Source organism: Chroicocephalus ridibundus, chromosome 11, assembly GCF_963924245.1.
Source record: "Chroicocephalus ridibundus chromosome 11, bChrRid1.1, whole genome shotgun sequence".
Taxonomy (NCBI): Eukaryota; Metazoa; Chordata; class Aves; order Charadriiformes; family Laridae; genus Chroicocephalus; species Chroicocephalus ridibundus.
This window is the reverse complement of record NC_086294.1, coordinates 20619832-20642189: the sequence shown is the minus strand read 5'-3', so window position 1 is coordinate 20642189 and position 22358 is coordinate 20619832. Positions and strand designations below refer to the sequence as shown.

Sequence of the window (22358 nt, the reverse complement as noted above, 5' to 3'; positions counted from 1 at the left end):
CCACCTGTCCTTCTCTGGTGCAAGTGTGTTCTTTACTTTTCTTCACTGTGAGTCTTAAACTAGAAGCTTTGCTCCCTTCTGTTTTTGACAGGTTTTGTCTCAGTGTTCTCCCTCTTCCTCATAGGCAGAGTAGTTGAAAATCTCTATATCCATGGCAGGATATGTCTTTTAGGCTTTTGCTACCTGCTTGGAATTCTGGTGATTCTCTTTTTGGGAAGTGCTTATGAGTCACTGCATTTCTGCTTTAAGTACGTGTTCCTCTGTTCTTTCGCTGAGCCTTATCTTTTGACTTGCTCTGTACAGAGTCGTGATCTATCCCTATATACTGGGTAGAAGCCTTTCTCCGTATACTCCTTAGGTATCGTTCCAGTTTTTGAATTTAAAGGACTGTCTCCTTTGTCTTCCATTTCTTTTTTATGGTAAAGGCTTTTTAATTATCCTTTCATTTGAGTAAAGTAAAAAAAAAAAAAGTCTTTCTAGGAGCATAAAACAAACTTTTTCCTAGGTCGGACTTCTAATCTAAAAGGTTCTGGTTATTTAAATATAAAATGCTTGTATTTTCAGAGTTTTCCTTAGTTCTTTTTGTCCCGAAAATACCAAGCTCTTGGGGTTTTTAATTTATTTTAAAATTCCTATCACATAAGGAAGCCTTCTAATGTAATCTACATTAAAATGCTTGAGAGCCTGACATAAAATGAAATAAGGCTATCTTATTCTGCAAAATTTAACAGTAGTACATTTCTTAGCAATTTCTTCTTTTCTAATTATAAAGATCTCACTGAGTATCTTGTTTTGTAACAGGTTCTCTACTTTGAAAAAGTTTGTCTATCCTTTGTGGTCTAAACAGATACCATTGGAGACTTGCCTATATCTCTTCAGTAAGAAAGTACTCTAGTATATGGCGTTATCAGAGAGATATAACTCAAATTTTGCACCTTGTAGTGCTGGAATCCATCATTTTGGTTTTATTAAAAATAGCTTAATTGAATACGTCTTGAATATTACCTGAGCTACAATATAATTTGTATGTAACTTGAAGTAATGAATTTTTCACCTTTCGTTCCTTTCTGCTACTCTGTTTTACTCAGCTTCAGTAAAAATTTAACTAGTGTTTCACATTTTTCAGTAGTACAAAAAAAAGCCTTGTTTTATGTGTGTGATGGCCCAAAATATAAAATGCTTGTCAAAAAGTGTTGTCTACAAACTGAGCTATACTAGGTTATTCTATATATCTATATTTTAGCAGAAGGTCTGAGATAAGATCACAATACAAGTTCATAAAGTGTGCTGTGCTTCTGATAGTTAAGTCTTTGTTAAAATCTAAGTGTTGTCTTTTCGTTTAAATTAAACTCAGGCTGGCTGGGTGTGTATAAATAAACCCAGGCTTAAGGTTTGCTTTAAACTTTCTTAATGAGATTGTCCAGCAAATGTACTTATTCAAGTAAAACTCAGCTGTTTGCAAGCTAAGGTACCAGCATGGAGCTCTTCAATACTGGACTAGAAAAAAAAAAAAATTTTTGATTTCTTGATAAAGATGTTCAGGGTACTCAATGGATGCTGAAAAGGTGAGTTGCTTTACTACAGCTTCTTTTTTCATCCTTTAAAGGTTTTTTAATTACGAAGTGGGGAAAAGAAAGCAGACATGCATTGTGCACTTGTATCTTTCAGTATTTTGGTACTATGCTTTTATGTGTTCATGAATTTCAGTGTATAAAAAAAGAAAACAAACAACAAACGCATGGATTTACTTCTGGGCATACAGCTTGGCCAAGAATGGAATATCATACATTAAGTGACTGTTACAAAACTGGCATGTCCCATTTCTGATCAGCTGCTTGTGCAGCCTGGGTTGATTGTGCCTCTTGTGCTTCTCCAGCAGAGTCCAACAGCGGCCTGATGTGCTGCGCTCTGCGGTGCATTAAGATTATGTCATTGTCGTAAACAAAAGTCTTTGAATCTGCATTCCTGCCACTTAATGATTGGCATTACATGCTGTGCCTTGCTGTAATAGTGTTGATTCAGCACTGTGGGAGCTTTCAGTTTGCTTTGAAAACTTGTAAGGTTTATGTATGTAGGTCAGGGGGGCTTGAGTGTGATTCCAAAAAGACCACAGGCGTTTATTTTTTTCCTGTTATCTTTAGTATTTCTTCTTGTAATGCCTTACACAGGTGAGAGATATGATCCTGAGCCCAAGTCAAAATGGGATGAAGAATGGGATAAAAAAACAGCTTTTCCATTCAGTGATAAGTTAGGTGAGCTAAGCGACAAAATTGGAAGCACGATTGACGATACCATCAGCAAGTTCCGAAGGAAAGATAGAGAAGACTCTCCAGAAAGGTGCAGGTACTGGAGTTATTTTAATGTGAATTTATTCTGTGAAATTGCTATTATAAAGCTCATTGACATAGCTGATTATTAGTTAACAACACTCTGCCATTCTCTCTGGCTGTATGGTAGCATGTTTGGGTTCAATACCAGCTCCCTGCAGCCTCTTACGCAGCTCTTGCTGGCCTTGGGCAGTAATGTAGCTCTGTCAATACCTAACTGCTCTTGGCTGCCTTCCGTTCCTACCCCTAGCTTAGATAGGTGCTGGCACAGCAGTGAATTTGGCTGAAATTTCCTAAGCTTTTCCTTGTCTCAGCAATTCAGTGGTTATCTCTGCGCCAGTATACGTGAGGCTGCCATCTAATGCTACAGTTTCCCTGAATGCTGAAGTGCCAAAGAAGAAGGTGATGTAAAATTGCTTAGACCTACCTTGACATGGTGCTTCTTCCCTGAGCTGATCTCAGGAAGAACAAACTGCAGGTGACTTACTTCAATATTACAGGAAAAAAAAAAAGTCAATTTCAGTTGAACTTTCTCAAGAAACTTGTATTTTACATCTGGCCGTTACATTTTTTTTGTCAGTAAGGAAGAGAACCTGCCCTGCTTTGCCTGCAGAAAGAACTTTACATGCATCACACTTCAACAGGTGCATTGAATTTTATTATCTGGAGATCAAATTTGTACTTAACAGAATCTGAAATTACTGTAGAGAAAGTACTCAAGTATATTGAAATAATTCCCTTTTGGGAAACAACTTAAAATTCAAACTTGTCCTGAGATTTGATTAATATTTTTAACAGGAATATCTTCAAATACATTCACATTCACACTTTTATCTATATATGTCTATAAAAATACTGATGCACATGGACACGTGTATATATATTAGAAAATTCAAGCAATTTTTCATGGAAACAAAAAATAATTATAATGGTAGCATTTCTGAGAAAAAGGCAGTATGGCCTTCTTGCTAGGGCATTAATAAATCATAAAACTGGTATTCTGGGCACACATCAGGGTTCCCTCTTAGAACTTACTATCAGTAGACTACAAAGAAAAGAGATCAGAAGAAAAATAAACAATTTCAAATTTAACAATGGTATATTGCTGTGTGCTTTTCTGTACTTACCTTTCAAAAGCAACTTGTCACATGACGTCTGTAAAGCTCACTCCATTTTATGTAGAGGATGTACAGTAAACATTTTTTTGTCTTATTTCCTTTGCTTTATTTCTGAATAGCTCCTGGACTCTTGCTTGTGCTGATACAAAGTCTTGCACCTTCCAGTGTTTTAGACAGTCCTTTCTGATCTTTATAAAAAGCAGCTTATTTTGAGGACTTCTCCACTGTACGTCTCTAACCCAAGTTAACTGATGATTTTCTCTGGCTAGTATTACATTTTTCATCTTTGTATTGGTCTTGTAACTCTTGTCACTTTTTTTTCCTTCCATTTTTTGGTAAATGTCAGGTATGGTACGTATGTAAAAATTTATGAAAGTAATAAACTCAAACTTGAAATAAATGGAGGGGTTTTTGGGACATGCATGAGCAAAACCAATTTGTAGTTGCAGGTTATCCTGCCCCAAAAAGGAATCCAGGTTGCAGCAGTATGGCTTCTCAAACATTGCTTTGGCTGCCAGCCTGAAGTTTCCTTTTGGCTTCCCTTGGCATGGTGGTCAGACAGCATGGAAGGTATTTTATCAGAGTATTGAAAAGAAGGGGTTTCTTTCTTCAGAAGGCATCAAAGGATCAAAGAAGATTGAACTCAAGGTTATAGAATGTCTGTCTATACTTAGATACTGTAAATACAAACCTTATAATTCATGTTATATTAACAGAATACTGTATTCTGTATGAAGTTAAATATTGAAACTGAATAGAAAAATGAACTTTTAATGATCATGTGACTTAAGCTCACAACAACATAACATTGTCTTGTAAATTCTTCATGAATTCCGTACATTTCTGTGTTTCCACCTCAGTGTGTTTTGTTTGGGTTTTTTTAAACCAAAAAAGAAACCTCCAGAAACTTGCTAATTTATTTGTAGCATGCTGCTATATAAAAAACATTGAATTAAGTTGCCATTTCCCTTGGAAAAGTGACTACATGGTGCTACTCGCTCAGCTGGCAAATCTGCTGTTGTATGTTCTATTGTTTCTATCTAAATAGCTTTATAAATCATTATTACTCTAGTACTGTAAAGCCAATAAAGGTCTTGAAGCACAAAGAATAAATGTGGCTTGCACATCTTCACAGTGGTTAATGGAATTTGGATGATGCGATCTTCACCCCCAATGTACACACCAGAGGAACTCGGACAAACTTCTGGATGTCTGACTACTTGCAAAGCCAGTAGTTTGCATAGAAGAAAAAAAAATGGTTGAAGTAATTAAGTATTTAACTCGTGATATAGCTGGCTTGAGTTTTCTGTAAACTTCAGTGAAACTGCAGTTCACACAACAAACGCTGGAGAAGCTTGGTCTGCTTTTTTTTTTTCTTTAGAATAAAAATGTTAGTACCCCTGTGCAGGAATTGGATTCTTTTTTCCAGTAAAATATGTCCTTGGAAGTAAAGAAGACCAGAGACAATACCCCATGGTGTGGGAAAACCTCTGGTTTTCTTTCATAGTGCTTGTTAGGTCTTAGGTGAATAAACCAGTTGCTGTCCTGAGTCCAGCTTTGTATCTTGAAGTTTTATTTTCTAAATTACCTGCAGATATACTGAGGTTCTTCTGAAACGTTACAATTTTTTTGGTAAGGATTCTTAAACTCTGTCAGTCCTTGTTTCTTCAGCATTCAGAAAGGCTGATGCAGCTAACAATGGAAAGGAAGCATAACTTTTAGTACGTCCTGTAAAAGGATGCAACAGTCATGTTTAAAGGTAACTTCCATGTAAAGGATTACTTTTGTAGCAGGGTATAATTCAGATAGTCTCAAACTATCAGTAAACTATTTTATTGCCTTAAAGAATGTTGTTCAAAAAAATCCCGTACCACGAAAACCTAAAGGCAGAGAAAAAGGAATGTGTATCCATACTTTGATTTCTGGAAGTTGCAACCATGTACTTCCTTTGCAGAAGTTTGGGGTTTTTTAATTATTTGGTACAATGCCAGCTATAATTCTTATTTTTTAAGTTCATTCTGCAATTCTCAGATGAAGCACCACAATTTTACTATTCTGAGCACAGTAAACACATTTGAAGGGAACATTAATCTGTATTTTTTCTTTTTTTTTTGTGTTAATGTGACCATTAAAGAAAAATAAAACCCAGATCTCCTGAGAGTTTGGAAACAGTACAGGTTGCCATAGAAAACTGAGTATTATAGTATTTGTCCTGCTTTTTGGCATATATCTTTAATTTCTTTTCTCAAAAGCTTTTAGACGTTTATTTTGATGCAGATTACCAAAGACTCACTTTTTTCATTGTTACATTAGTGAGATAAATCTCTACCAGTTCTGTAGCAATAGCTCTGTTGATCAGACTTTGGTTGTCAGTCACTTCCTCAACCCGCAGAATGCGTATATGGACTAGGCAGACTCCGTAGTGATGACAAGAAATACACTGCAACAGGTTTTAAGAGACTGAGTCTTAGTTGTGGTTTCCCTGGTCTTGGATACCTTCAACATGCCTCTAAAAGGCAACATGATTCCACGCTCCTCCGAGGCTTTTAGGATGGATGTACCATGTGGACCTTGGTGATGTGCAGTTCAGTCTTTTCTAGGGGCTTGGGTTAAAATCCTGATGTCACAAATGAAAATGTGGTTAGCGGTCCCTTCTGCTGGGTCTGTGCGGGTCGGTAGGCGACTTGTCCGCAGAGATCTGGGCCTGTTGTTGCAAGTCAGGGTCAAAGCGTCTTGGAAGAATGAGGTTAGGTGCTGCCATTTGAGCTCACTCGTCTGTGTAAGGCTGGCTCCAGCAAAGGCCAGGAGTTGCTAGCTTGGCCAGCAGCTGTGATATTTTTCTTTCAAAAATAAAAAATTAAAAAAGAGAGTGAGCATTTATATTCACTGACGTTAATGAATTGAGCCATCCCTGGTGGTGAGTAGGTAATACGCATAGAGGAAATGACACATGCGATGTATTCCAAAAAGCCCACTATTGTTAGCAGAGAACAAAGGCTGCCCTCCAGAGTATATTGCAGTTACTGTCACATTCCCACTGACAAAGGGACGGCCTTTCTTAAATTTTGCAGTTTTAGTATTCTAATGCATTATTAAAATATAAAAACCTTCCACTTTTCAACTATGTTGCTAAGGGAATTACTATTTCAAAATACGTTTCAATATATTTAAGCTTTCTCTGGAGCAATTTACTGTTATGTACAAATCTTATCTTGATGATAACAGGCAACATGACTGTTGGCAGGGGGCAATTGGTTTGTTTGTGAAAGACTTAAAACATAAAAGTAGAAAAATGTAGCAGATTAAATATTACGCAGTGACATCTAAAAAGTTTTTGCCTAAGATGGTGACGCTTTTGTTTTTTACATTTTAAGAATAAATGTGTGTTCTCCGGTAGAAAATGGATAGCATCATTGCATAATTCTGTAGGCGTTCTTTTTCCACAAATGTTTTGAAGAGTCTAAAAGCCTGTTTCTCTGGAAAGGGCAATGAGTTGAAATAGGAATGGGATTCTTGAATCTGAAAGGTGGTACCTGTATTTGGTTCACTGCTTTCTGTCTCCTGGCGTCAGCGCTGAGCAGTTCTGCCATCGGAACTTTCTCTTGCTGAAGCGTTACATAACGTGTGGGGGAGTTCCTGTCAGAAGGTAATTAAATGTACTGGATTTAAACACTGATTTCCTATTATCCTCTGCCGTGGACTTGCAGTTAACGTTTAACAAAATAACTTGCTTTTCTTTGTCACTTTAGTACAATAGGCGCAATGCTGCGTTATAGTAGCGCGTTATGTAAGGGTAAAACATTTCCTTCCTCAAATGTAGGAAGAAGCAGTATTTTTATTATGAACTATCGCTACAAGGAACCACAGTAACCAACACTCTTGTGGCTTAAGCCAAATGTCCACTTAAGTCCATCATGAATGGTATTCCATTGCTCTTGTTTTTCTAGTGACAGTGATGAGGAAAAATCAAGAAGAGGTAAATCTCCTAAAGCTGAATTTAAAGATGAAGAGGAGACCGTGACAACAAAACACATTCATATTACACAAGCTACAGAAACTACCACCACCAGACACAAACGCTCAGCAAATCCTTCAAAAACCATTGACTTGGGAGCAGCAGCACATTACACGGGGGATAAAGCGAGTCCGGAACAGAACGCGGCTGCTCATGCTGCACAGCCGACAGCAAAGGTGAGACGGCAGAGCACAGTGAAACGTGACTTTGGAAACAGTTTTCTTCCAACTTCTGAGACAATATCTACTTCAGGGTAGAATTTTTGTTATGCGGCCTTCAAGGGAACTATTTTATCAAAAACATTTAATTGAGGTTTTCGAAGGCGATGGAACGGTTTAATTACAGGCTACCTTTTTGTGTGATTGCTTTGAGAGGTAGAATTTTTTAAATGTGGTCAATACCATGTTTTACTCTCTCCGGGAAAGCAAAGATAAAAAAAACCCTGCCCTGAAGTGTGAAGGATTCTCTGAACCTGCACACTTATTGACAAGTTGTCATGTTCTTCAGTTATCAGAAAAAGAGCTGAGCCGCTAGCTGTTCACTACTTGATTTGAGATTTAGCCAGGTTCCAGTGATTGTTGGCTTCAAAAACAAATCTGCCATCTCCAAAACAAAGCACCCAAAAACCCCAGAAAACTTCTCAGTGTCACTTAAGATGAGTGATGACATCATGGGATGAGATCTGTTGTGTGATTTCTTCTTCAGGCTTCTGTACCCTCCGGCAGCAAGTCGTCTAATGACCTGGTTGACCTGCTGTTTGATGGAGCCAGCCAGCCAGTCTCAACAGGTAGGCACGTTTTGCTTTTGTTTTCTTAATGCATATTTTGAACAATTTCTGAGGATAAGCTTCTTTGTTGTTACACGGAGCGTAGTAGTAGATCAATTGAGAAATGAATACTCAAAAAATTTAGAGCTGCCTAGAACCTTTTTTAGCAAGGTACTGTATGTGCTATTGCACGGGACTAATAAATGTTAGCAGCACAAAGATTAACTGCCGGATCGGTCTGTCAGAAACTGTGGTTGTAATGCAGTTATTTATAATTAACTCTAAAAGCAAATGCAATCCATTCACATTCAAGCATTTCTCATAGTGCAATTCAGAGGCTAGGCAGCTGGAGGTGGATGATCTTCGTACGAGCTTTCATTTAAAGTACGTGGCAAACTTGCTTCTTTATCTTACTTTGTCTTGGCACTTGGTTGATCCCAACCCTAATACTAAAAAGAAATTACTTTTAAGTAAAATGATTCATTGTAAAACACTTCCCTTCACTCTCTAAACGCGCAGTTGAATTTTAAGTCCATTAACCTTCATACGGACTTACCCTTACGCTCTCAAAATGCAGTTTCTTTCTAGGAGCGTGTTAAATTTCAGTGCATTGCATACAGGATTGATACAGTTCAGGGGTTTGGTGCTTTGCTTTTCAACACCTAAAGACTTGTTATTATGCTTACAGGTTCGTAATATCGACAGGTTTGATTGTGACTAGCGTGGAATAGAAAAAGGACTCTCGTGTACTTGTGCTGTAGTGGCACAGTTGGGAGAGAGTTAACAGTGGGCAGAATTTTTGTTTAAACATCACTTTGAATAGCAAATAAAGCATGAGCATGTGCCTCTTATAGATAGAAACCTGTCGTGTAACTTCCTTCCAGTATAAATAAGCAACTTCTCTTATTATATATGGGATTTTATTCAGATTGTTTGTAGAAGTGTATGTGTGTATCTTGGGGATGACAGATACTCAGCTCCAGTCTTTGTTTTAAAGACAATGTAAATGACAGAGTTTGTACCAAAAAAATGTCAGTTCAGAGTGGCTGGAGGCCCACATGTGGCAAAGTGGCTGCATTCATACGTATGTAAAGACTGTTCTTACTTTTATCTGAAGTTATGCCGCTTCTGGGTGTATTGTAGCGGGAACTCCTATGATACGTCACACTAGGTATTTTTATTATAATGTATGAGCAAAGTCAGAATTTTGAGCACTCTGTGTAACACAATTCCTTTCATCACTAGGCTACCAAAACGCTACCTCTGTAAGTATTTAATAGAGTATAAACTACATCAAACTCTGTTGGTAGGTCTTTAAAACTTTGTGCGCTTTTGGTTTTGAGAAAGTAGATAAAGTTTATATGTCTGTTTTGAAATATGTGTTAATTCCTAATGGTTAACAAATAAAATTAATCCCATGCATCCGTTCTTTTATGCACAAATGCCCCCAAATTTAAGGAACAACTTATTTTGCCTCATTTTCTATTTTATTAACTTCACGAGTTACTGCAGTTCTGTGGAATCTTAAGATCCCAGATCAGAACCACCACCCCAAATCAATACTGAAAATTCTCCTGTCCTATTCTTGTGGGAAATATATTAGATCCTCTTTTGGTTTTATTTATATACGTATCTGTATGTTTTTGTTTTAATGTATGAAAACAAAATCACATTGAAAATAGACGTTTCCACTTCAAAGTGAGCCTCCCCACATTTCAAACAGAACTATGGCAGCTTCCGTATTATGGTGTATTTGAGTCTTCCGTCAGTGTGGTTCTTTGCTGTAGTAAGCCTTTTTTCGTTTTGCCTTTTCTCGTCTTTTTCCAAAGCAGCATTTAGAAGTGGTGTTGAGAAGAGGCGTGTTACCAGCTGGTCCTGCTAAATAACCTCTTTGCTGACCTGGGAAGGCAGATGGAAAGGGTTCATTTGTGGTGACAGATCTCGCATGGGAATCTTTGAGGATGGCTCATGTTGAGAAGATTAGCACTGTCCTTCACGTGCAGGTCACTTGTTATGACCACTGTTCCTGGCAGCACAGGGTGTGGGAACATTCCCAGTGTCAGGCAAGGCACAGGGAAAGGGTCAAATCCAGCCTTTGATCTGCCCTGTGAAGGAACCGGCAGGGAAGTTGTATGAATTCAGGGAACTCGGAATTTGCTTATCTGTGTATTTTCAGGTGCAGAGATGTGGAAGAAGGTTGGTGGGGCTTGAGGGGTTACACATTACTAAAGCAACACAATTTGTACGTGAGGGGGGACGGTTGGTTGCCATAAAGGAGCAATCTGTTTGAGAAGATGCAGAATCTGTGGTTAGACCTGCTGGAAGTAATTTTACCAGAGATGAGGTTTTTTAATCTTACCTGGCGATACCTTTCTTTAGAGAGTTACTGCATTCAGCTTAAGCTCTGCCACCTCTCTCTAGAACTCAGTTTCATTTGAAAACAGACGATAGAGGTGGAAGAAGAGTTGACTTAACTGAAAATGTTAAGGGGTTATTTTGGGTTTGAACCTAGTTCTGTTTTTAAAATTAAATTAATCCCTAGATACTTCATCAACCAGCTCAGGGATAATACACATAGCATGAGAGCATTGATTATTTTTATTTTTTTTTTGAGGATGTGGTCAAGAATATGTCATCTGTGTTGCTCATTCTGCATATAAACTCTCAAACCATTAGCCTGTTCTGAACTCTGTAAGGATACTCGTGATTGAAAAAAATGATTTGAAAATGTCTTTGCAGTAGGGAGAGTGAGTAAACATGATCAGAACAGTTTTTTTAGCTTGATATTTCACTGTCTCATCTTACCCTTTTTCATTCTCAGGTTGCAGTCAGGATAAGACTTGTTTATAAGCAATGTAAGATGCTTATTAAATCACTCCAGAATTTGTGTTGGAGAAATTTCTTAACTTTGTGTGAAATCTTCTCCCTCTTGAAAAAGCAGTAAAAGGATATCAGTAGTGCTATATTTCAGAAAATTCAAAGAGACCATCCTGGCATTCCCTTCTCGTGTTTTATATCATGTGCTACGCGCTCAGCAAGAAAAGACATTTCCCCTTGGAAGAACAGTCGCCTTCCTGGCAAGGTCTACAGTAAAATAACATTAAAAAGAAATACAAGTACACATGTATTAGAAAGTGAATGGTTCCTTTTATTACTACTAGCCATTTATTAAAAAGGAGATGGTTCTAGTTTAATTAACCCAGTTGAGAGTAGCAGATGGGGCAGAATGTCTTGCAGCGATAAGACAATTCAGAAATGGCACCAGATGTTGGAAGCTGTCCCTGGTGGTGTTTGAGTGCAGCACAGATGTTCCAGTCCCACCTGGCTGGTTTCTAAGCACTGCAGGCTAAGCAGCTGTGATGTAACCTATATAATGTACGCGGAACACTAAAAGCAAAATAATTGAACTGCTGCAGCTTCTTCTAAGGGTGGGACTGCTTGGAGGTGAAATCTTTGAGGACAAACAAATAAGGTCGACTTCTTAGCAGTTTCAGGTCAGTGGAATACCTACTTAAAAGCAGTATCAAGGATAATTAGATAATTTTCTAAAAACTGTTTTGTTGTTGTTTTTTAAAAAAAAAAGCAGTTTTCCAATACGGTTCTTAAATCTTCTGGTTTTGTATCTTGGCTGCATTTTTTTAGTGAGAAATTGTTACTGTGCTGTATTGGGTACTTAATAATTTATATGCTGTATACAAATGTCTGGTTGGAAAACTTAATGTTCCCGCTGTAGAAAGGAAGCAGACTTATAAAAAAAAATGAGCATAAATGGAAGCTCTGTCCTTGAAATCCCAGTTCAAGATCATTGCAAAATCATTCATGCTTTAAGTAACACAAAAACTAAATATAAGGCGACATGTAATTTTTCATAGTAAGCATAATAAATTAACTTTTATACAGTAAGAATGTTTGGGTTGTATATATTACGCTTCAAAAGTTTTAATTTTACAAACTGCCAAACTAGTAGCATCCCTCACTAGTTAAAAACTTGATAACCTTTTTATACTCTCCAAATTTATTTTTAGAGATAGCAAAAACTTGCTTCTGCAAGTCAGTGGGAAATAATCCAGTTTATTGTTGCTCAGGCTTGTATAAGTACAGTATGGTGATGAACAGGAAAAACAGTGCTCACTTAGGGAGCAGAATCAATAAATCCATCTTGCCAAATACAGAACGGCTTTTCTTCATAAATCCCACATGCGGTTGTTGCGATGGATCCTTGCACAACCCTGTAACAGCATTTGGCTTCCTTCTGTTTCTAGGTGGATCAACTGACCCATTTGGAGGATTCGCTGATTTTAATTCAGCTGCTGCTTCAGCAAGTTTCCCATCATCGCAAGGTAGGATTAATTTACAGATTGAAACGCTGTTTAAGGGCAGAAAGAGGGGAAGAGATGCCACATGGCGTCGCTGAAAGTCACTTCCCTTTGTAGGGAAAACCGTGTCTGTGGAACTAGACCACAAGTGCTGTACTGGGTAAGGACGATGGCTGCTCTCTGGCACAGCACGCCTCCCACTGAACCCAAAACTCTTCATGAGCTTTATTTCAGAAAAATGTTAGTAGGAGTTACAAATATATCCCCGTTCATCTAGTAATATAATATAAGCATATAATAAGACTTAAAACACAATTCCAAGCCTGATCTTGAAATGCACTGAAAAAAGATCTGACTTCGGGAGTGGAAAAGTAAAACCCGAAATAAACAAGTGTGGGTCTAAACGCTGGCGGAAGAGTGCTCACTAAACAATTCAAAAAAGAGCCTGCTGCATCCCGTTTTTGCAGTTGTGGGCAAGGAGCTATATTGATTGGAGTTCTACAGAGATGAATGCTTCAAGATGACAGTAGTTGTGTTTCAAAAATGACCAGAAAATTGGCGGTAGTGATAGGACCATTCACATTATTAATCATCATAGTCTTCCCAGTGTTTTAAGTGAGGTGGTTCAACTATTTTATTTGCAATAAAAAGGAGTCATTTTTCTAATATTTCAATGCAAGTTTTTCAGATATATGTATTATAAATTAAAAAAAAAAAAAACAGCTAGCTGCTGTGGTGCGATAAAAAGACTTGCATGAAGTGCTCGATAGTCTGGTTTGCTTTTGCTTGTGATAATGCTGTGAACTGGAAAGTTGTTAGAGGGGTTTTATGCTGCTGTTTGTAGTTTCCAGACATGTGCAGAGGCTCCAGATCAGTCTTACAAACTTTAATGTTATGGGCAGGACAATAAATTAAGTGAATAAGTTGAACAAAACCAAAAGATGGGATCATGTTAAAAGTAAAATAGTGGCCCACCTGTGCTCGAAAAATAAGAATCCCTAAAGATGTCCTCAGCTCCCACCCGTCTCCTGAGATTTAAATTAAAAGTCTGTAATTGTTTAGAGAGACGCAAATATGTTGGCCGTGTCAGATGGTATGATGAGGGGGGCCTGAGACACGCTATTTCCAAAGCTTCCAGTGATGTCTGGGTTACTGTTGGAAGGGGAGGGGAATTTGGAACTTGGAGGGGAATTTACACAGCATCACAGAGTGGCAGTGCAACCTCGCTGATGGTTTTGGGGGTTTTTCATTTTTGAAGTTGCATATGCGCATTTATGGGATGAAGTTGACCAACCCTTTATTTTAGCTTGGCTAAATAACGATTTGTTACCGTCTCTTTCCCTTTTAGGAGAAGCCTATTAAATAAAAGATATCTAGATCTTACTTAAGTCAGGCATGAACAAGTCCCTGCCAGTCACAAGAGCAAGATTTTAGTAACGCTTGTTGGGCCAGCACTCGGTTTTGCCCTTGCCTGGCTGCGTGGCGTGCAGTTTAGAGCTGTCGTGTGTCCGTGCGGCTGGCTCAGTGCCTCTGCAATCATTTTGTGTGCAAACACACAAGCTAGACATGGCTAGCATCTGAAAAATGTTTCCCTTAAAATTGGATTGAAAATAATAATAACAATATAAGCTGGGAAGCCACCTAAAGCCATTGGCTTCCTTTTGCTTGAGCATTTTTGGAAGCCTGTAGTGCTACAAACTGAGTGCTGCAAACAAAAGCGGAGCAGGGGGACCTGCTGGCCATCTTTTGTGCAGTAATTTGGGCAGTAGTTTGTAACTCGGGGTTCTCAGCCAGAGTGTAGGATTAAGTCCAAAATGAGAAAAGAATAGCAAAGAGGTTGATCAGCAAATCCGCCTGCGAGCCAGCTTTTAGTCAGCATGTTTATATCTCTTCCTTTGTATTGCTGTGTTAGGAGAGCTGTCCTGGGCATGGATTAGTTAATACACCTTTGATTTGCTTGGCAGGGAAGAACTGCTCTAATTTTTTTTTTTTACAGGCTTTCTTAGTCAAAACCAAGTTGTTTTGCAAACACAAAGCCGCCTACTATGCAAATAATTTCTGTGTTAATACAGTCTAAATTGATACAATCCTTTATCTGCATTAACATGATTAATCTATTCCAATCACCATTATGCAAGGGACAAGGAGTCCTGTGAAATGATTAATCATTCCTGAACAGCGTAAGCCCCTCTAGAAATCTTTTCCTTCTTGATTAATCATCTTTGAAGTTCTACTGAAGGGGCAGAACCTTATCCCTTTTACCCCCGCTTCCATTATTGGTGCTCAGCGCACAGGTCTGAACATAGGAGCACACTCAGCATTTACTTATCTATCAGGAATATTTAAAGTAGGTTTTAATTTTTAATATGTAATACTAATTGAAACATTCTAATATAGCCCCTCTTCATGAGGGAGATCAAAGCAAATGTTCTATAAGGCCCTAAGCTAATGAGTATTAGTGCACTTCATGCACTGAAGTTGTTGGTAATACTTGGATTTTGTGAACAGATTTACTCTCCCGTCATTCTTTAAATTCTAATATATTGGTAAAGATGAAGATGACTAAAGGTTGAAGGTGTATGCTGATAAATATTTACATGGAGTGTAAAAGACTGCTGCAGTTCCCTTTTGAGTGGGTAGAATAGCGTTGTAGAAAACTGCTATGGATGGCCGTTACGGAAGTAGCCATTATAGGTTAGGAAGTGGAAACTGGCACCAGATTCACCTATCCCAGCTTCACGTGTTGGAGTTTTCATTCGCTGATCTAAAGAAATTCAAGGGATAATTTAACTGTTCCTTAGAACTCGAAGTTCGTTTCATGTGGCAATGACATGGCTTGTGACTTAGCTGAAGTACCAAAAGTCTATCAGTGACATAATCAAAAAGCTGGCCTGTGGCCCAGACTTGGAACACAATTCACTATGTAGCAATCAGAACTGTTTAAATGGTGTTGCTTTATTTTTAGCATCTCCTGTAGCTGTTTTTGTAAGCTTTTCTTCCCCCGTCACTCCTGCAAAGTAACCCTTTTGTTAATAGAAAAACACGTGTCTTTCAGGGAGGTAACATCTCCTCCCATGTGACTCCAAGGTTATGACATATTCTCAGTTCACTGGTTTGTGTCTCTGGACATCTGTGATCCTGAAATACGTACCGCAGCAGTTGGCCACAAACAGCTTATAGTGTTGGGCTCTTCGCGGTGACATACAGAGAGAGCTCTAAGTTGCTGTGTTGCGATTTAAATGCTTGTCTACAAAAACCCTGGTATATTGAAATGAAACAAAGTTCAAATGATGAATTAAGGCTTCAGCAAAGCTGCTGCTGAGAGACTTGCTAGATCCAAGATTGAATTTCTGCTTCAAGCCAAGGCATTTAGTTCAGGAATCAAATGTAGAAAACTTCATGTGTTTTACATGAGCACTTCATGGGATGGGAAGAAATTATTCCTTATCACCTAAAATAATAATTCCCTGGCAACCCGCTTTCAAAGTTCTGGTTCTTATTCCCCCCAGCATTGTCTTATACAAAGAGCTACTAATTGTATATAACCAAATTTTGAAGTAGTTGTCTTTGTCATGATGGAATTTGCTTTATCAAGTGGCTCATTTCTGACAACTGTTCTCTCAGCAAATACCAGAGTGCCAAGATAAAAAGTTGATAAATATTATCAGAGCTCTAGGTGTTGTTTTGACTAGAGCCTCCAATCTACCTCTAAGTTAGCTTTCAGTCCTATTTCAACTAAAGAAAAGCTGTCCCTAGTTGTCTTGCGTCCACAGGTGACATGTTATCAAACATCCTTCTGCTTTCTGTGCATGGGTGTTTCATATTTCCTCTGCTACCTTGTTAGAATTGTTGGAATATTCATGAGAGGGAATGATGTCCAGATGGAGGTTCTACCTGCAGATGTTAATCTGGACGGACACAGATCAGCTCTCATTTGTTTCAGTTCATGGAATATGGCATTTGCTCAGTGCCTTTCTCTAAGTCTTCTCTCTGTCTTCCTTCCTCCTGTACTCTGGCCTTTCCTTCAGGTACAGCAACAAGTGGAAATGGAGACTTTGGTGACTGGAGTGCCTTCAACCAAGCTTCTCCTTGTCCCAGTGCTTCATCTGGAGAGCTCTTCAGCAGCATGGCCCAGCAGCCAGCCATAGAGCTCTTCAATAGCTCACAGCCGGCTTCTGGCCAGCCTCCAACTGCTTCAAATTCCAACGATCTTTTTGATTTGATGGGCCCCTCTCAGACAACCATGACCTCTTCACTAAGTATGAATTTCTCTATGATGAACTCCAACTCTGTGGGCGTCAATTTACCCATGTCAAGGTCACAGGTATGCTGCTACTTGTACATTTGCTAATGACCTTCCTCAATTAATCTTTTGCCTTTTCCTTTATCACAACTTTGAAAATGAATCCACTCCCTTCCTGGAAGCCATACCTAGTCACTCAGATGTTGTGATCAGCATTTTGTAAGAAAGTTTTGTCCAAAAATGTTTGAGTAACCTCCTAAAAAGGAAAGGTGTTGAGTGTTCTTGAAAAGCCTCCTTTTATAAGCTAGTCTTCCCTGAGATGGTCTTCATTGTTCTATGAAGTGTTGCTGCTTTGTTGGAAAAGACGAGGTTGATGATATTTTAAATCTTAAAGCCATCCTCCACAGAATGTTAGAGGCTTCCAGCCTCAAGTAGATGGAGGTGAGGACTGGTCTGCTCTCCAAAACACAGAAGTGCCTCCTTCAGTGGAGGGTGTTTTCTGAAACCGTAACAGCTCAATTTGGTGTTAGGAGGAAAAAATCAGTATCTTTGAGTTCAAAACTTGACTGCAGATCATCATTCTCGTTCCACACATTGATACGGGATCTTGGTGCTAGCTTAGAAAATACTCTTTTAACCCATTCTGATGGCGTAACAGCATATGGCAAAACTGCTTTGGAAGAGCTGAAGTTAATGACTAAAGATCTCATTGGCTTTTTATTGTCTTCTGTGGAAAAACTAATGCTTCTTGTTTAGTCCTGATTCCTATTGGTAAATTGCTTCAAGTGGATCCCAACAAACTTGTCTTTTTCAGCCTCTGCAAAGCGTGAATGCTATGATGCCGAAGCCTAGCCCTCTTTATAATGCAACCACAGAGATGGTCCAGAAGAACGCAAGCAAAACTCTACCCTCAACTTGGTCAGATCCCAGTGTAAATATCAGTTTGGACAATTTAGTACCTGGGATGCAGCCTTCCAAACCCCAGCAGCCATCACTTAATTCCATGATGCAGCAACAAAGTAAGTGATCACTGCAGTGCTCTGCGTGTATGCTGAGCCCTGTGTGTGTGTAGTAGGTTGGCCTGGAGCTGGAGCATTCTGCCAATTACTGTTTTCCTACCTTGAGTTATAATTGTTTCTTAAACGTTGTGATGGTTCTGATGCAAGTGGTATTGTCTAAATGGAGACTGACGTGCCAGGAGGCCGGTGTCTGCATGGGTTTACTGTAGAGTTTACACCATTGCCGTGTCTTGATTTCTGCCTTCCCAAGCTCTAGAACCTCTCTAGACTGTGCATAGCATAGCAGCGTGTATTGTGATACAATGCTGTTTAAAACTTAAAGTTTTCTGAGTATTCACGCAGATAAGAGGGAAATGAGCGAAATGGCTACGTTTTTGGCCATCATATCTTTGTTCACAGCGGTTACCACATAAGTTTCTTAAAATACATGAGCACCTTCAGCATCGGATTCTGATTAACGATTTTTTCATCTTGTTCTCTTTTTTTTTTTTTTTTTCCCAGATATGCAACAACCCATGAATGTCATGACTCAAAACTTTGCAGCCGTGAACCTCAATCCTCAGCCTAACATGATGCCTGCCCGACCCCAGAGCAGCCCATTGATGGGAGCGCCCATTTCTGTGGGGATGGGGATGCCCAGTGTGATGTCAGGTACGATGGGAATGACCTCCATGGGACCCACGCCTCTGATGAACCAGGGAATGATGGGAATAAACATGAACATGGGAGTGCCAGCTACAGGAATGGGTTTGACGGGCACAATAGGAATGGGGGTACCCAATATCGCTATGACCTCTCTGACTCCTGGGACTGTACAACCCAAGCAAGATGCCTTTGCAAATTTTGCCAATTTTAGCAAATAAAGATTGTAAAATAAATAAATAAAATGAAATAAAATAAATGGGCAGACCGAATGAAGGATTTTTAGCTGCACAAATATAGCTGGGTGAGGAATGAAAAACACTGATCAATACCTTTTTTTTTTTTCCTTTATCAGTTAAAAGTGTCTACATAAAGAACCAAAAGCTATTTTCTAAGCGTTGAAATAACTCGTGTTCAAATTCTGGAGAGGTGAAAGGTTCTTCTGGGGAATGTGTTAGATGATTTTGCAAAATAATTTGTATTAAGACCACCAAAAAAAACTTTCCTACGTAGAAGAACCAATTTTAACTTTGAGACTTGATGGAAGACTGGAAGGGGGTTGGGTAAAAATGTTTGAATCTAATTTTATACTTTTCTTTTTTTCTTGAAGAGCTTGACTTTCTTTTCCCCCTCTCCCTGATCGCTTTGTCATAGTTGGATCATTCCTTTTACTACCACTGAGTCCACAATTGGAGTCACACAAGTACTATGATCAGTTTTTTATAAGAATATATATTTTTGTCCAAAAATGGCTTACATACGTGATTATGGCTAATTCAAAGGGACCTGGAATGTATATATACTTTTGCTAATATTCCAGCCACACTGCTCTATTACCCAAATTTTTATTGTAAAAATCCTCTCTCGGCAATTTGGTGATCAACAGATTTTTGGGATCTTAATAGGCTTCTGTTGTCATAAGTGCTACCCGGTGCAAGTCTGGGAGAAGCTCCATCCGAGGCTGCTGGAAGGTTTCCTTTCCGAAAACTCCAGAAAATGCACTTCCCTGCAGTTCGTTTCCAGTGGCACGTAGCATCCTTTGTACCACCACCATGCCTATGGAGCCACTGGTTTAGGGCAGCAGCAGCAGTCAAAAGGCAAAAATATTTATTTTTGTCATCATTACAAAAAAAATAACAAGGTTAATTACACTTAAGTTATATAAATCTATAACCCTACCTAATCCAACAGCATTGAATCTTAGCTTTTATACAACATTTGGTGATTCTTCTGTGTAAATATGGCATTAGCAGCTGTGGAATCCAATAGAGGAGTAAAAAAAAATTATATATATTAATAAAGGAAACCTGTAGCAGTCAAAGATTTTACTGATTTACTGAAAACAAAAGAATGAATTAAGGTTTTGGGGGGGTTGTTTTTCCTTCTGTAATTCTGCATTTAAGTTCACGTGAATCATGATTCTAGAATCTGGAATACAAAGACATTGTTATATTCACGAGCTGGGAAGATTGTTAAGAATAAGCACTATACTATAGGTATGAAATTTATTGCCTCCCTTTTCTTATGTTGGATTTCTTTTTTATTATTAAATTGATAAAACTTTGTTTCCATTGTATTCATAATGTTCTGTTATACATAACATTAAAATGTTCATTAAAATCAATGTTGGGCTGCTTTTCCTTTCATTCCATTTGACGTTTATGAGAGCATTTGGGAAAAAAAATAATTATAATTTGGGCAAAGTAATTTTTATAAATAATTTAAAATTGTTTAATGACTTCTTATCTGAAGCCTTTCCTATCTGGCTCTACGGTTAGGAATTAAAAATGAAGCAGGCAAGATATCCTGACCCGCTCCAGCCTTGCTAATGCTCCATCTACAACATTTCTAATTAGGCAGAAATTCATGTACTTCAGCTAAGTGGTAATGAAAAGTGATTCATTTGCTGAATAAGAGATGAGAGGGAGTGTAATTAGCTGACTGCGGTTTTTAATCTTTCAACAATTCAATGTGTTTAAATTAGTTTCAAAGAATAGGAGCTTTCAAGTGTTGTTACATCAAAGTAATCAAGGCAGGCTTTAACGGCTGAGTAGGAGAGATCGCTCTGGTTCCTCTTCTGAAACCTTTAAACTTATTTGGCATAATCATCTTCAAAACTTCCAGTTCTAACAGATGGGAAGATTCAGACTGGTTCAATATAAGCAAAATTGTGGTGGGAAGAAAACTAGTTCCTGGGGCGGTCGATGGGTGGCAAGGAAAGCGCAACCTGTCGTCGCTGTTGCCATCTTGGTCGTGCTGAAGGGGTGCAGGGCGGCTCGACTGTCCGCAGGAGGTTTGCTGACGAGTGGGGGGAGCCTGTTCCCAGTGCTGCCCTTTGACGGTAAGTTTAGCTGTTCAGATCGTCGCCTTTGAGTCGAAAGATCCTGTCCTTGTTTGGGTTGCGCACATCTCTTCAGAGGAACCAGTGATTTTAGCTCCTAATCAAGAGCTCAACCACACCGAAGCACATTTGTCAGGGGTTAGAATAACTCCGCTGGAGAACGTTTGGTCACTTTAGAGCGGGTCTTTGTGGTTGTCTCCGTTATATCTCAGTGACGGGTACACGGGCTTACGGTTCACTGCCCCTGCCATGCGTTGTTCCTCTTAACGGATCAGTATCCTAACTGGGAAGAAGGTTGTATGGAGTATGAAAAGGGTTTTTTCAGCCAGCCAGATCGTCTGCAGGTGGATGAGCAGGAAGTCCTTTGAACCAAAATAAACATCAGAAAAGGAAACCCAGAAAGATTCCTGCAGACCGTGGGCCAGGTGTATCCCCGTGCGTCTTCAGCCTGCAGCGCCGAGAGCCTGTTGCGTGGAAGTTTTATCCCCAGGTACAAGACATGGATCACAGGTAGCAGTGCTCAGCAGCGTATAGTTTACATCTAGATAAAAACCGAATATAAAACAGGTTGTTTGCTTAAAGCAGTATTAAACTTGTTTAAGATGGCTATCGTAAAATGTTTCCATCTCTGATATTTCAGGTAGGAGCAAAGTAGCATATTAAAAACAGAAATTATCTTTCCGGGTGAAAAAAACAAATGAGCTACTGTATGAATGATGACAGATCTACCGTTTATCAGCTGCTGCCTAAAATAACTTAAATCACGCTACTAACTCAGTGGAACTCCATTCTTCATCCTCAAAGCCAGGCCCGGCTGTAACGGGGATCTGTCGAGAGGCCTCCCTCTGCCTGGCTGCGAGCAGCACGCGGTGGGGTGGGGTGGGCTGTGCCGTCCCGTCCTGTCCTACTGCTGTGGTGAGGTGTGTGCTGTCCCGTCCTGTCCTACTGCTGTGCCGTGCCGTGGTGTGCCATCCTGTCCTACTGCTGTGCCGTGCCGTCCCGTCCCGTCCTGCTGGTGTGGTGCGCCGTCCCGTGGCAAAAATCTGATTTCCTTGCTCTTCCCCCAGACTATCCACTCTACATGCCTTAAAATATTAAATAAAAGAGCTCATATCATCATGGTAGCACCCAAAGTGGGGCAGGTTTGAAAGCCCGGGCTGTAAGGCTTGTGCCCGCTGCCAGCTGGAAAGCAGCCTGGGAGTTCGGCGCCTACAGGGACTAAATAGAGGGAATTAACTGTCTGGTCATAAGAGGTAAACTTTTACCACCTCTGCATTCTGTAGCTTCTAAACTTATTAAGAGTTCAGGTAAAATTAGTGAAATCCTTTGTAAAGGATGTCTGGAGGAGAAAGAATCCATCCTTGTGCGTGTATTTATGGAATCATTCAAAAAATGCATCTTGATGTGTACAGAGGAGCAATAAATTCCAGCACAGGTGCAAGTTCAGTGATAACTAGAGCATCCACCATGTTCTACAAAAGAAGTGATACTCAAACCAGCCAAACAAGGGGTTTACAGCAGCATCTGTTTCAGCTCTGTCTGTCAGCTGAGAAGAGCCTGACGCAGCCCAA

The 22358-nt window shown here is 39.3% G+C and overlaps 1 protein-coding gene across 1 annotated transcript in view; it reads left to right on the top strand.

The window, feature by feature from the left end:
* Positions 1-20070, top strand: part of CLINT1 (clathrin interactor 1) — a 52749-nt gene extending 32679 nt beyond the window's left edge. Inside the window, exons 6-12 of the mRNA XM_063349150.1 lie at positions 2169-2343; positions 7393-7636; positions 8166-8247; positions 12489-12566; positions 16571-16866; positions 17600-17804; positions 18306-20070. Coding sequence (XP_063205220.1) covers positions 2169-2343; positions 7393-7636; positions 8166-8247; positions 12489-12566; positions 16571-16866; positions 17600-17804; positions 18306-18667 — 1442 coding nt within the window. The 3' untranslated portion in view covers positions 18668-20070. The remainder of the gene's footprint in view (positions 1-2168; positions 2344-7392; positions 7637-8165; positions 8248-12488; positions 12567-16570; positions 16867-17599; positions 17805-18305) is intronic.
* Positions 20071-22358: the final 2288 nt, after the last annotated feature.